Here is a 13,140-nt window from a genome sequence, read left to right on the forward strand (position 1 = left end):
TTCTTGGCTTGCAAAATGAGTGTATTTGGAAAAATAAAATGTTGTTCCTTCTCATTTTGCATCAGTCTCTGTAACAGGTTGGCTTGCTTGTGTGTCTGTGGTTTGTTTTTTCTAACAAAAGAGACTGAGTAGGAAGGACACTCTAAGTGCCCTGTAACAAAATTTGCAGGTTTTTTACTCACCTTCTGATAAAAATGCAAATGCACTTCCTGCCATTTTTGTAGAGTTGTGATGAACTTTATCAGAAATGGGGGGTGGAGGAAGAAGGTGAACAGGATAAAAAGCCTTTCTGTATTACAGTTAAAATACTGAATTCCACTGTTTACTTGGAAAGCTAATGAGAGCTCTGGGTAGGGTCAGGAACCTAATCCACACCAATATTCTAAAATCCCTTTATTTTTCTCTACTTTGTATCTGAGTTTTGTGTTGAAACCAATTAGGGTTGGACACTCTTCTGGGACTGGGAGCTTGGCTGAAGGAATTGAGAAATACAAAATTGAAATTATAACTTCTTAAGGGTATCCAACCATGGAAAGTAGGGGAGAGAGGAGAAAAGTGGCCTGGAGGCCAGGCAAGATGTGGGGCTGTGTGCTGAGATGGACAGCCATGGAGGTCTGGTCCACAGAACTTTGGCTGCTTCTGGCTCAGCTCGACCCAAGGGCCTGTCAGACATCCCCATGTCAGCAAATTCCCATCATGTGAGACATCCTTGAGCCTTGAATAGGCTTTATGTCTTCATGGTGGGCTGGAAAGTGGATGCTGCTGCTGATAAGTGCAGTGCCAGCACACTGGACCTGCCCTCTCCCCTCTCCATCCTTTGTTGCTACAGAGTGTGCACACTTGAGGCTTTTCTTCTCTGTGTTAAATCTCCACTGTTAATTTCCTTGGTAGGTTTGAGAAAGAAAAGGACAAGTTTAAAAATGCACTTCTGCCTCCAGATTCCACTTCCTGTTGATACAGCTGTGTTTCCTACTGGATGGCTCTGTAAACACTGAGTTTAACCCTTCAGATCGTGCAGTTGTGTTGCTTCAGCATCACCAGTTTCTCTCCTTAAAGGAAATTTCTCTGTCCAGAGAATCCTTTTCTTGCCTCCTTCTTCTTTTTGCACATCCCCACACATTACATATCCTGCTGTAGTTCAACACTTCATTCAAAAGAAACAGAATTTCCTCTTGTTGTTGGTGAAAACACTTCTGTCCTTCACAATCCCCATTTTGTCATGTTGTTTTTGTAGAGGAGAAATAATTGAATCTCCTAAGTTTAATCCACAGTAATTGAAATCATTAGATTCCCTGGCAAGAGCACCAGCAGAAAACCAATGTACCATAATTCTGTAAAGAGAATTTTTAGTTCATGAGATGAGAAAGTGTCTAATAGACCTCAGCTTGGTATAAATTACATTCCAGGGTATTTCAGCCCTTCATACCAGAACAAAATCTTCATCTGTGTCTGCTTTCATTCTGGGTCTGCACACTATTTAATAGATGGCATTAGGGGTATCAGACCCTATTTAATTGATGGCATCTGTGATATCATACCCATTGGTGAGGACCTGGTTGCATCTGACTCTGCCATCCTGAGTGAAACCTCTCTGCTGCTGGAGCTACAGGCATATCCAGCTTGAGGAATGTGCTGGCTGCCAGGTCATTGTTCCCCTTATGTGAAGAAAATGGAGAAACCCTTTTTTTCTAAAGTAGATTTCTTGAAGGTGCTCAACTGTGGTGTTCCACCATATTTGAACTCTTCCAGACACATCTGAAAGTCATATTCAGATAAAATCATGTGCTAAAAGATGAATAAGGATATTTTTGTAGATGAGTGGGCAGAAATTTGTTATTCTCAGGTGCAGCACCAGCAAAGCCCTGGGGTTATAGCCCTTGTAGCAGCTCTGGATTTGCCACCTCTCCCTGTCCTTACTGATGTCTTTATAGAGAGCTCTGGGATCTCCCTCACCTGCATTTATTCCCTTCTCCCTGGCAGCTGCATGTCCTTGGTCTGGGCAGCTCACAATCTTCAGGGTTTGCTCCTTCTAGCAAAAGAATTGTTACCACTCCTGTTCTGCAGACACAGAGAGGTTAAAGATGAGTTCAAACAGCAAACTCATGCCCTACTCTTCCAGTGTAGAGTTTATGTTCTCTACCTTTGGCTACATTAAAATCAGGCATTTTCTGTAGAGCTGTCAAGGCTCCTGTGAGGTCAATGCAGTGATCCCCTCTGCATTCAGCAGAGAGGGGCCCAGGGTTTGCACCCAGCAGCTGTGAATGCAGCTCCTTGCTCAGAGAAGCTGAGGACAGTGGGTGGGTTTTCACACACAATTTCACCAGTGTCAAAGATCCCAGTGATCTACTGAGTGTCTCACAAGTGTGGTTACTGCTTATAAGCAAACCTGAAGTCTTCTACAGCACTGCACAGAGCTGGTGACTTGCTCCAGCACATTTTTGAATCAAAAATGCTCATACATTTGACTGCCAGGGGGATTTATTTTGTGGACTAAATCAAATTATTTTGTTGGTGCAAATTATTTGACTTTTATTAGCATAAATATTCTTTTAAGGCATTGATATTTTAGTCATGCTGTTCAGCTGTCATTTATCCTTTGCAGTGACTATGAGAAGTGAACAAGATGCATCTATGTGCAATTACCATGTGGCTTTGTGGTCTATACAGAAAAGGAACTTCTCTTTTATAGTCTTATTTGTAACTATGTCTTACTGCATAGGCATCTCCAGGTCCCAATCAAAATTGATTGCCTCCATTTCTTCTCCTCTCTCCAGCTGAAAGATTTTGGGTTGTTCAGCCTGGAAAAGAGAAAGCTTCAGGGTGGAGTCATTATAGCTTTCCATTACTTATAAACGCAGCTTATAAAAAAAGAGAGACAGAGACTTTTACATGGGCAGATAGTGACAGAACAAGGAGGAACAGTTTTAAATCAGAAGATAAGACATTTGTGTTAGATATTAGGAAGAAGTCCTTTACTGTGAGGGTGGAAGGCATTGACACAGTTGCCCAGAGAAGTTTTGGACACTGTCTCTGGAAATATTCAAGGCCAGGCTGGATGGGGCTCTGACCAACCTGCTCTACTGGATTCTTGTCTTTTCTAGGGGAAATCTGGTCAGATATCCTCTTGGATGAGTAAGGAATGAGTAGCTTCTACATTCACAGAGAAGAAAAATGTTTATTTTATACTTTTAATGGGATAACTTGACCCTCAAATGACTGTGTGCCCCAAAATATTTCCCTCCTGATGGGCTTGTCTTGAAAGCAAGATTTTCTTTTCCTTTCTTAAAGAAAAAGTGGAGGTTGGTTTGCTTGTGATTAGGCTTGTAGTTTACATGAAATTTATGACAACATTAAGAAAATCAATAATATGTAAAAACAATTAATGTTTTTGCATATCTTATTAGATGCTCTCTTGGAAATGCAGCACTGATGTGTATTTCTAGTATGATCCCCAGATAGGTTAAAGTCTGTCATGAAAGACTCATTTGTCTCAGATTGGTGCCAGGTTTAAGGGGTAATTTTCATTATAGTTGGCATTCAGTCTGTGGGCTTCTAATGTCCTTTTGCACATCTCTTAGTTCAGGTACTGTACAGCATCTCACACCTGACCACCACTGAGACTGAGTTGAGCAGCTGGGTAAGGATATCACTTGGTCTGTTTTCCTAGATTTCAAAGAAAGACGATGCTTCTTTCCAACATTATCTGTTTTGGTAGACTACAAACTACTTGTGCAGGGTTGTCACTTGTAACAGATCATAAATAACTGAGCACAGGGTTGTCCTGGATCTGATACATCTGGGGATGAGTACATTGAGTATCTGAAATTTACAGTCTCTTCCTTTCTGCTTACAAAACCTGTACTCCAATCTACTTCAGTGTCTCAACCTCCATCTAGAAAAGTAAACAAATTACAGAATTTTTTTATTGTTCCGTTCCATCCCCATGGCTTTAGGTCTAATGCTGTTTGATATCATCATTGGGAAGGGTCGTCGTGTACATGTTTGGCACATAATGTCTCTGCTCCACATGTTGAGCTAGTAAATTTCTTCAGATAGGCTGGGCTTGTTCCAGGGATTTAGGCAGATAAGTTCAGCAAAGCTTGGGAAAAGCAGGCCTCTAGCTAATCACTGTGCTCCTGCTAAATGATCTCACCATAAAATTGGCAAGGCTGTTTGTGCTGATCTCAGTTTAGCTTCTAATATGAGCTTACAGCAATTCATCATTTCTCTAGCTCATGGACCACCCCATGTCTGGCTTGCTGCCTACCTGCTGTGCATGGGCTCAGACTCCCTTCCAGCCATGGTCTTCTGTACATTTGATCTCATGCAGTGCTTGCAGCTACATTTATACTGAATTTACTGCTTTTATTTAAAAGCCTGAAGTCTATTTTTGCATGTGTGTGTTGTTGTTTTGTAGATTTCTGTTTTTCAAGTCAGAAGAAAAAATACTCAGAAGGCTTGTGTTAGCATTCTGCTGCTTGCTCCTCTTTTCTGGCATCACTGCTGCAAAGGACTTCAGATTTCCTTTGGAGAACCTTTTTCCCATGTTCTAAAGCACAGTGACAAAATACATAATTAAATCTGTTGGGGGGATTTTAAGAGGCAGTTGTTTGACATTGGTACCTTGTGATATGGCTAAAAGCTTGATACCAGCTTTAGGAAGTAAACAGATTAGGAAGATAATGTCTCCCTAGGGAATTCTCTGCTTCAGTTCCTCTAGGATGTGATTTAAAGCAGCATCTGCTCTGTGCTATGTATTGTTTTATACTTTCCTCAGATCTCTGAACTGGAGATTGTTTAGATGTGTGTCTGAGAGAATAATTTTACACTGTAGTATAGAGAAATGTCATGGGAATTTTGTCTGGGATTTTGAAAGAGGCAGAAGGGACTTTACATGGTGTCCCACCCTTCTAAGAAAAGGAAGCACCCAAGATTCATAGGTGTTCATGCTGGTAAACAATGACAAAAGTTCATGAAAGTTGACAAAGTTGACAAATTACTGACTTTTCGTGGAAATTGGTGTAAGTTCAACCCTGTTCTCCTAGTGTAAGCACACAGCAGTGGGGTTTGGGTAAACGTATAGGGTGATAGAGAAAAGAGAGAGAGATGGATTGGATTAAAGAAGGGGAGAGAGGAGAGGGAAGAGAGACATCACCAGTCCTGGTGATCCATCTGATAGGGTGTCCAGGTTACTGGGGGGCACACACACCAGGGCTTTATGAGGGTAATATTTTATTGATAAATCTTCCCTGCCCTGGAAATAAGTTTTCATTTTGTATGGAAATTATTTAGCATGCACAGACAGTCTGTTCTTCTTGACTTTTCTGGAAATGTGTTAGAAGGTTTTGGGGGTATTTAGTGGTCTTGATTCCCCCTGAGCCTGTTCATCAGCTTCATCCCTGACCTGGTGCTGTATTTCATTGTATTAATCTCCAGGAGCCAGAGCAAGGACATTTATCCCAGAAATGTACTGCCTTCAACTGCCTGTGATCCCTTCTCCAGCCACATCCTGTTCTTTCTCACAGTGTGTTGTTGCCAACACCCTTGGTTGGCTGCACAGCTGTTTGAGACATCCACATTAGCCCCTTCTCTTCTGTGATTCCATGACTTACATGACAGTGAGGGCAGAAAACCTAACCCTTGGAAGTAGCATAGGCCATGGTGCTGTTTCTGTCCTGCTGTCAGTGTGATCACACGCACCCAGAGAGTGATGGGGGGGAAAGGAGAAGGTGTTCAATTCCCATTTTCCTCTTTGTGACAACCTGGGCACTCCAGTTACCTCATGTTCATGGTTTGTCCCTCAGCCTGCCTTAACCATGTCATATGACTTTAACTCACAGGGAGGTTTTGTGGTTTGTCTTCTGTGTGAGTCTCTCTTTCCTCTGCACCCTCAGTGATAACACTCATTCACTTCCCAGATGCCTTAGCACTGCCATGGTCCTGTTTTCAGGGATTTTCAGATGCCTGCTGCTTGTTCAGAACATCAGTCAAGACCTCTTGCTGTCTGGATGCATTTTCAAGTCATGTTTCCCTTCTTTAATTTAGATAATGTTCCATTTGATCTTTGGAATTTGATCTGGGTTTTTTTTGGGTTTGTTTTTTTTTTTTTTTTTCTCAGAGGACCTCGTGGTGGGGGATATCAGCTGAGTTTTTCACAATACAGATGTGAAAGTATCACAAGCTGAGCTGAGCTGTGGTGGAGACCACAGTGCAAGTCTTGTCCTTGTAAGCACAACACAGCAATCACATGCATGGGGTTTGTCATTGCTGATACTTAGAATTGCACTCTTGCCATTATTCTTTCCCCCTGCTTGGTGTAAGATATAATCTGATTATACTCCTCTCCCAGTCTGTGTACCACCGCTTTCCTGATTTGGTTTTCTAGAAAGAGCCACAGGTTCTAGTTGAAGTCTGGTTTAATATCTGGATTCCATGATTCTGTGAAGAGAAGCTGCTTTCCTCACAGAAGCATGGCCAAACCACACCCAGATCAGGGAACCATCCACTGTGCTGGGGATGCCTTTGCTTCAAATGTACAAATGCTGCTCTACTGATCCTTTTGCACACACAGAACCAGGTCACTTCAGATGCTACAAGGGACTTTTGCCATGATTTTGCCTGGCAAAGGGTGAGATAACACATATCACTTCAAGCTGGATTATAATGCTCTGCATTCAGACTCCGGACTAGTTTCAGGTCTCCCTCAAATATGCAGAAGTCTGGCTTCTTCTATTGGCCCTAAGGATGTTGCTGACCTCTGTCTTCCAGCTGCATTCTCTGTCTATCAGATCTCACAACATACTATGAACCACAGTTACCAAAATATGCCACACTTGGCACAAAATACCCTTTTGTGATGGAACTCTATCTGGAAATGCTGCTGTTTATTCAGACCGGTTGTATTCTCCATCTCTTTGTTACTTAACCACAGGGATGTAGCAGTGCAAAGACTGCTCATCTTTCATTAAGAGTCTTGAGGTGGCTTTGATATAATGATATAACACTGTATTAAATGGCAGCTATGTTTTTTGGATGAAGCCAGGCGTACCATGTGTTCCAAAGGGCCCATTAAAGTAGCAGTAGCAGCAGCTTCTTTTTCCTTCCAGCTACAAAACCAGATTTATGGTATGTTTCCTGTTATCAAATAAAATTATAATCTGTCAAATAGCTTTTGTTTGGCTGGGCTTATGATAGGAGAGGGGATGGTCCTGAAAAATAGAGTTATTTTATCTGCATTATATGCACCATTAAACAAATAGATCAGTTTTTATTCCATTTACGAGCCAGAAGCAGACTGTAGGTGGCACAATGCAGAACTGAACTGGGGAAGATGCCCTGTTTGGGTTTGGGGGCATTTTCACACATGGATTTGGCAAGATGTGCCTGCACAGGCTGCCAGGAATGCTTGCTGTCCTTGCCCTCTGAGTGCAACACGTGAGGATGGAGAATCCAGAGCCTCCCTGGATGACCTGTTCTAGTGTGCATTGCTCTCTTGGTAAATAAGTTGTGTTCAGAACCTTCCCAAATACATTTTGTGGCTTCTGCCCATTGTTTCAACCTCTGCTACCACTGGGAAGTGTGGACTGAGAGCAGCCCAGCTCCCTCAGTGCCTTCTCCCTTTGGTCTCTGACCATCTTGGTTTCCATGCTCTAAACTGCAAATTTAGAAAACCATTTGAAGTGAGGGTTCAAGACTGTAGTCCAGGAAATTAATTTTGCTATTGATATCTCACCAAAACCAGATTTTTTTTTCCATATTGCATCTAAATAAATTTATTAACATAACAATTGCAAAACAAGAGCACATAATATGGATTTCAAGGAGGAAGAAATTTTGATAGTTGGAAAAAAATGACCAACTCAGAAATTCAGAGCTAGAGAGAAATAGTTGTGAAAACTTGATATGGAGGGAAAACTGCTATTTAAGGGAAATAGGGATGCATGACTTCATTAGCAACATGCATGACTTTAATTAGCAACTCCAGGGAGGAGCAGATATTAGGTCAAGCAAATTGTTTCAGATTACAGAATTTAAATAACATTGAAATTTAAAAATGAAAAGTTGTCTTAAGTCAAAATTCTCTGCATTGGAACAGAAACAGAAAATTCAGGATACTTGAAAATGCAGATTTATATTTTTATTTTAAAAAATCATGAAAACCAAGATAATGAAATGAAATCTGGACTATTCTTGCCATGGGGAAAGACGCCACAACCAAACAAACAAATAAATGGAGTTTTTAAATTTTTCTTTACTTTTTATGCACAGCATGGAAGAATGTCCCCAAGAGGGTAAGAAGATTAAAAGTGTCTTCCTTTTGATTTCACAGCCATGACTGAAAAGGAGATAAGCAAATGCAGAACAAGGCCACTTGTGAATTAAAACCTCTGCCAAAGCAGTCTGCTCCTGCCTGGCTGCTGGAACTGATGCTGGTTTTGCTACCCAGCTTTTGGCTGATAGAGTCACATCTTATACTGTGTAGTTTGAGGATGGTTTCAAACTCTGTGATCTTGGATGGTCCACACACATTTTTCCTTTCCTAAAACTGAAGTCTGTCTGCTTGTACCTTCTGGAGACTTTTCTCATTGCTCCTCCAGTGTTCCCTGTTACTTTTCAAACTCCAGTTCAAGTTTCTTTCATGGGATGAGCTCATTGCAGCACAATGATCTTGGAGCACAGAATGCTCTTAGAGCAGAGAATTTGTGCTGTTCAATATCTCTATTTGTGGAGCCAGTGGTGGCAATGTCAATTTGTTAATGATGCCCAAACATGTTTAGGTCACCCTATTCTAATAAGTGCTTCTACTGGGGCAACAGTCATAAAACATCAAGCTGCTTTCTAAAAGGGAAGTTTTTTTCTCTCTGAATACTTCATGGAAAAATATGAAGAAAAGGGGTGGTCACACTGAGTTTGCCAGTATACGCAATTTTTTGGCAAAGAGATGAATGTATGTAATCTTTACTCTGTAATTGTCTAAACTGAGTTAGAAAAGACTATTCCAAACATCTGTCTACATTCTTCCCACAGATACATTTCCCAAAATAAAGTTATGGGAAGCTGATTGCTCATCATTCATGGATCCACAGACATATAATGATTGGCTCTCTGGGGATATTTTATTTTCTTAGGCTATTATTGGGTGTTTTGCTTCATGCAGAATGTTCTTTTCTGCTCAACCTACCATGCACAGCAAGAATAAATCCAGCTGGCACCTGACATCTTTAAAACTGTCTTATGTTTTCTGAGCTCAGAGTCTGTTATTTCACAATATGTCCAGGAGATTTCATGTCTGGGATCAATTTTAATGAGGTATCTAGACCCTCATGCATGGAGAAGCAGCCCTGCATAATCATATTTTCCTCTGACCATTAAATTATGTGTCCTGCAGAAACAGATTTATATCTCTGTCCTGATGCTACTTGTCCCTAGCATTAGCTTGTGACAATTTATGAGCATTCAGGGGGACTTAGGGATTTGTTGCAAGAGTTTAACAGTGAGGAAGTCCTGATGGTACTGTGATTACTGCTGATCTCCCTGTAAGAACTGGTCTCTGTTAACCCATCTGTTTTGGGTATAATAATAATGCAAATATTCAGAAATATTCAGCACAAAAGTTTCAGCTGAGCAAAATCAAGAACAAATGTCTACCCTGAGGGCCTGATTTAAGCCCAGTGATGTAAGCCAGGTCCTGTTTTACATTGCCATCTCTCTGACAAGCATTATGAGTTTTTAACTTCTGTCAGTTCTGGAATGAAACTAAACATTCTCTATGCCTGCCCAGAAATACAACTGAGGGATGGAAAGGTACGTGGCTTTATTTAATGGATTGTTTATATTTCATTTTGTCTTTTCATTTTTTTTACTTATTTATTGAGCTCCAGATGCTGTGTTCCCCTGGGAATGTGCTATACCAGGTTAGTGTTAGAAACTTTGGGAATGTTCATGAGTCTCCTGGGATGTCTTTAATATAATTTTGGATAATGGAATACTTAGGGTGGTTCTTGGAACTGGAATTGACTCTACAGGCATTTCTGCTTGTGCTGTCTCAATAGTTCAGCCAGTAGGTGGAACCAGGGGAAAGCAGATGTGTGTTATGCACAAGTGCTCTGCCCTATCCTAGGAGATGCATCCCAAAGTGTCTGCATAAATCTGCGTTTTTAACTTCAGTGTTCTTGTTTAGAACAGTCAAACTCCAAATCTGGACTTACTTCTAAACAGTGACAGGATGATGTTGTCAGACCTTGTAGTAGAGAGAATGTTTTAATAAAATTTCCTCACTAATCATTTTCACTTGTGAGTATGTCAGAGATAGAGAACAGGATAATCCAGATCACATCATATCCCTCCATCAACAACATCTGGCATTTGCTCAGAAAGGCAGTATCAGAAATGTAGGTTAAAACTACTTCTTTAATGTGTTCTACTGTGAGAAATTAAATGTAGTTCACCCAACAACGTGCATCCTGCAAAACACAGCTTGGGCAGCTCTGACTGAAATAAAAAGTTGTCCTTTGAGACTAAATTACCACCAAGGAGAAAACAGTGGAAGCTGATAAAGTACTAATGTTTTTGCTGCTATGGAACCACTTCTCCAGCTCTCTTGGCAGCCAAAGGAAACCAATTTAGAAGTCACCATCCTGTCTGAACATTTCCCATCAAGGGAAGGGAAGGGAAGAACAGGGATAGCTTCTCCCTGCCTTCACCCAGCTGGCTAGAAAAATACTTGAAAGAAAAAGGTTTTAAGAATAAGATCTTGCAGCACTGAAACAGTAAAATCAATACACATGAATATATTTTTAAACGTGTGTAAAAGCTGGAAGCAAAGGGGTTTATTGTGATGCTTTGCTGCTTTAAATCAAAGTTAGAGGCTTCTCATGTATTATGTAAAAGTGCTGCAATAAGTCTGCCTGGCTTGCAGTTTGGGTTATATACACTGGTTTCACCACCATAGCTTGGTTCTTCCAGTTTTCAAAACTAAAACATGCTTACAATTGCAGTATTTTTCAACAGATTGAAAATATATGTTGCCAGTAGGAAGAATGTGCTGTTAAAATGCTGCTATCCATTTTATATCTTGAAACTTTTATATCTTAAAACTCCTGAGTATTAAAAATACTGAGTTTGTGGCTATGGCAGATAGTGGGTAATTTTTTTTTCCTCCTTCTTTTCTCTTGAATGTGAAGACAGAAATTAGCTGGGAATTGTTGCTAGCAATCTGCTCTGCAGATGCAAAAAGAAAGTAATTTTGGAGCTTGCCAAGCATAAATCAGGAGTGACTTTAATAGAGAATTATCAGGCATAGCAGGGTGAGAAAGGCTTCGTCTTGTTTTAATGAGGATAGGCTTGTTTCTCCAGAAGCAGAAAAATTAGAACTCATGATTAATTTTGGTGGAATATTTTCTCCTTGGAATCCAAGATAACAAATCTGCAGACTCCAAGATTAAAGAATAAATAAATTAAACAGGTTAATTACCAGTACTTCAGAAAATTAATTTCCTAACAGGCATATTCTTTCATCTTTCTGATATTTTAAAATAAGCTTGTCAAATCCCCACTACTGTGACTTTTGGTGTTCATTTTCTCTTTGCTCTTATCTCTTTCTTAATCTGAAATCTTATTGCAGATTTCTTACAAATCATTGTCCTTCTCTGCATTATACTGACCCTAAATAGATGATCCTGAAATCTTAATTACATGGGTGGATTTTTTTGTTTGTTTGGTGTTTTTTTCTAATGAAGGATGGGCATTGGGGAGGGTTCTTACAGTGTGATTTCCTGTTGATAGCACTTGTGACATCATTAGTCATGATGATTTAACCAACATACTCATTAAAATTGAAGGGTCTATTTTCTAAAATGTTCTGGGACATTGAAGTAGTAGGGCTGAATGACTTTTCCAAAGAGACTTAGGTATTCCAGTGATGACAGCTGACCATGGAAATGGGAAAACCAATATTTCTATAAATCTACAGAATGTTTTTTCTTACAGTGAAGGTCTGAGGGACTTAGGAGGGGAGAGAAGGAGAGCCTGCAAGGCTGTACAGGTTGTGCACTTTTAAAGGCTACAATGGACAACAGTTTCCAAAGGCTGGGTTTTGCTTAGGTGGTGATGGAGCCTAGGACATGATGCCATGAACCCCATCAGTCCATGCCTTCCCTGTTTGTAAAACCCAGCAGTGATGGTACTTTGATGCCTGTCCACACTGATTATCTGAGGATGCTCATGTGCACTCTCCATCCAATGGACTCAGCCACACCTCTGCACAATTCAGCCAGCACATCCAAGGTCCACGACAGTGCCTCACTGTAAGGGCACTGAAAAGGCTTCCCTGGCCAGCTCAGGTGTCAGACCTAGTGGAAGGGCTGTTGAATAATTCACTCTAAACTCCTGTTTTTCACAAGCCACCAAAAGTCTCCCAGCTATTCTGTGCTTTACAAGAATTCAGCCTCAGCCCTTCACATATTAAGTAAACCCACAGGAGCACAAGGGCTCCTCTTTGCTACGTGTGTTGGCTCACAGACACGTTCCTATCTGCACAGGGAGAAGCTGCTTGCTCATGTTGACAATAGAAACAAGAGATGGTGAAGGGATTTACTTACAGGGCTGGGCTGTAATGAGCTCTTTAAATAGCTGTGTGACTTTTGTCTGTGTATCTGGACCTGATTATTAAGCACTTTTATTTTTAATGATCAGCAACCAAGTAAATAGGTTTATGGCACTCGAGGAGTGCCACTCTTTATGCCACTCTTCTCAAGTGGCAGATTATTGCACCTATTCAAATGATTGTGAGTGGAATGAAAAATCCTACGATTAAAAGGCCAGGGCTTTTCATCGATCTGAATGTTCCTCTTTTAACAACTCTGACAGCATCAAGGAGCCTTAAAGTGGGAGTAAATTATATTGGTATGTTTTAGTTTAAACAAGAGTTTAAAGGTGTTTATAAGCCTACTTTAGAGCCAACTGTTTGTAAAGGGGGCCTTAATGGAATTGGGAATTATGCCCAGAGCAAACACATTGTCTGTTTGGCAGTGATTAGCAATGTGTTCACAATTTAATGTTCTAAATATAGGATAACAACTTTCCAAGATGTTTAAATACACCTTCAGATACAGCAGCAGACTTAGAAATGTACTTTAATAA

At 40.5% G+C, this 13,140-nt stretch overlaps 1 protein-coding gene and 1 long non-coding RNA gene across 6 annotated transcripts in view; one reads left to right on the forward strand and one right to left on the reverse strand.

Annotated features, from left to right (window-relative positions):
• The window catches only part of CCN4 (cellular communication network factor 4), a 33,986-nt gene that overhangs the window by 12,410 nt on the left and 8,436 nt on the right, over positions 1 to 13,140 (forward strand). Inside the window, exon 1 of one of the 5 annotated variants that reach the window (XM_064397719.1) lies at positions 6,635 to 7,125. The exons of the other annotated variants lie outside the window; for them this stretch is intronic. Within the exon in view, the coding sequence (XP_064253789.1) occupies positions 7,123 to 7,125 (3 nt within the window). The 5' untranslated portion in view covers positions 6,635 to 7,122. Of the gene's footprint in view, positions 1 to 6,634; positions 7,126 to 13,140 lie in introns of those variants that run through there. 5 annotated transcript variants of the gene reach the window in all.
• Positions 1,954 to 5,813, reverse strand: LOC135285452 (uncharacterized). The gene is made up of 3 exons (XR_010350276.1): positions 5,613 to 5,813; positions 2,713 to 2,798; positions 1,954 to 2,058 (listed from the first exon to the last, which is right to left on the reverse strand). It is a non-coding gene; the product is annotated as an uncharacterized LOC135285452 (long non-coding RNA).

Source organism: Passer domesticus, chromosome 1, assembly GCF_036417665.1.
Source record: "Passer domesticus isolate bPasDom1 chromosome 1, bPasDom1.hap1, whole genome shotgun sequence".
In the NCBI taxonomy this organism is placed as follows: Eukaryota; Metazoa; Chordata; class Aves; order Passeriformes; family Passeridae; genus Passer; species Passer domesticus.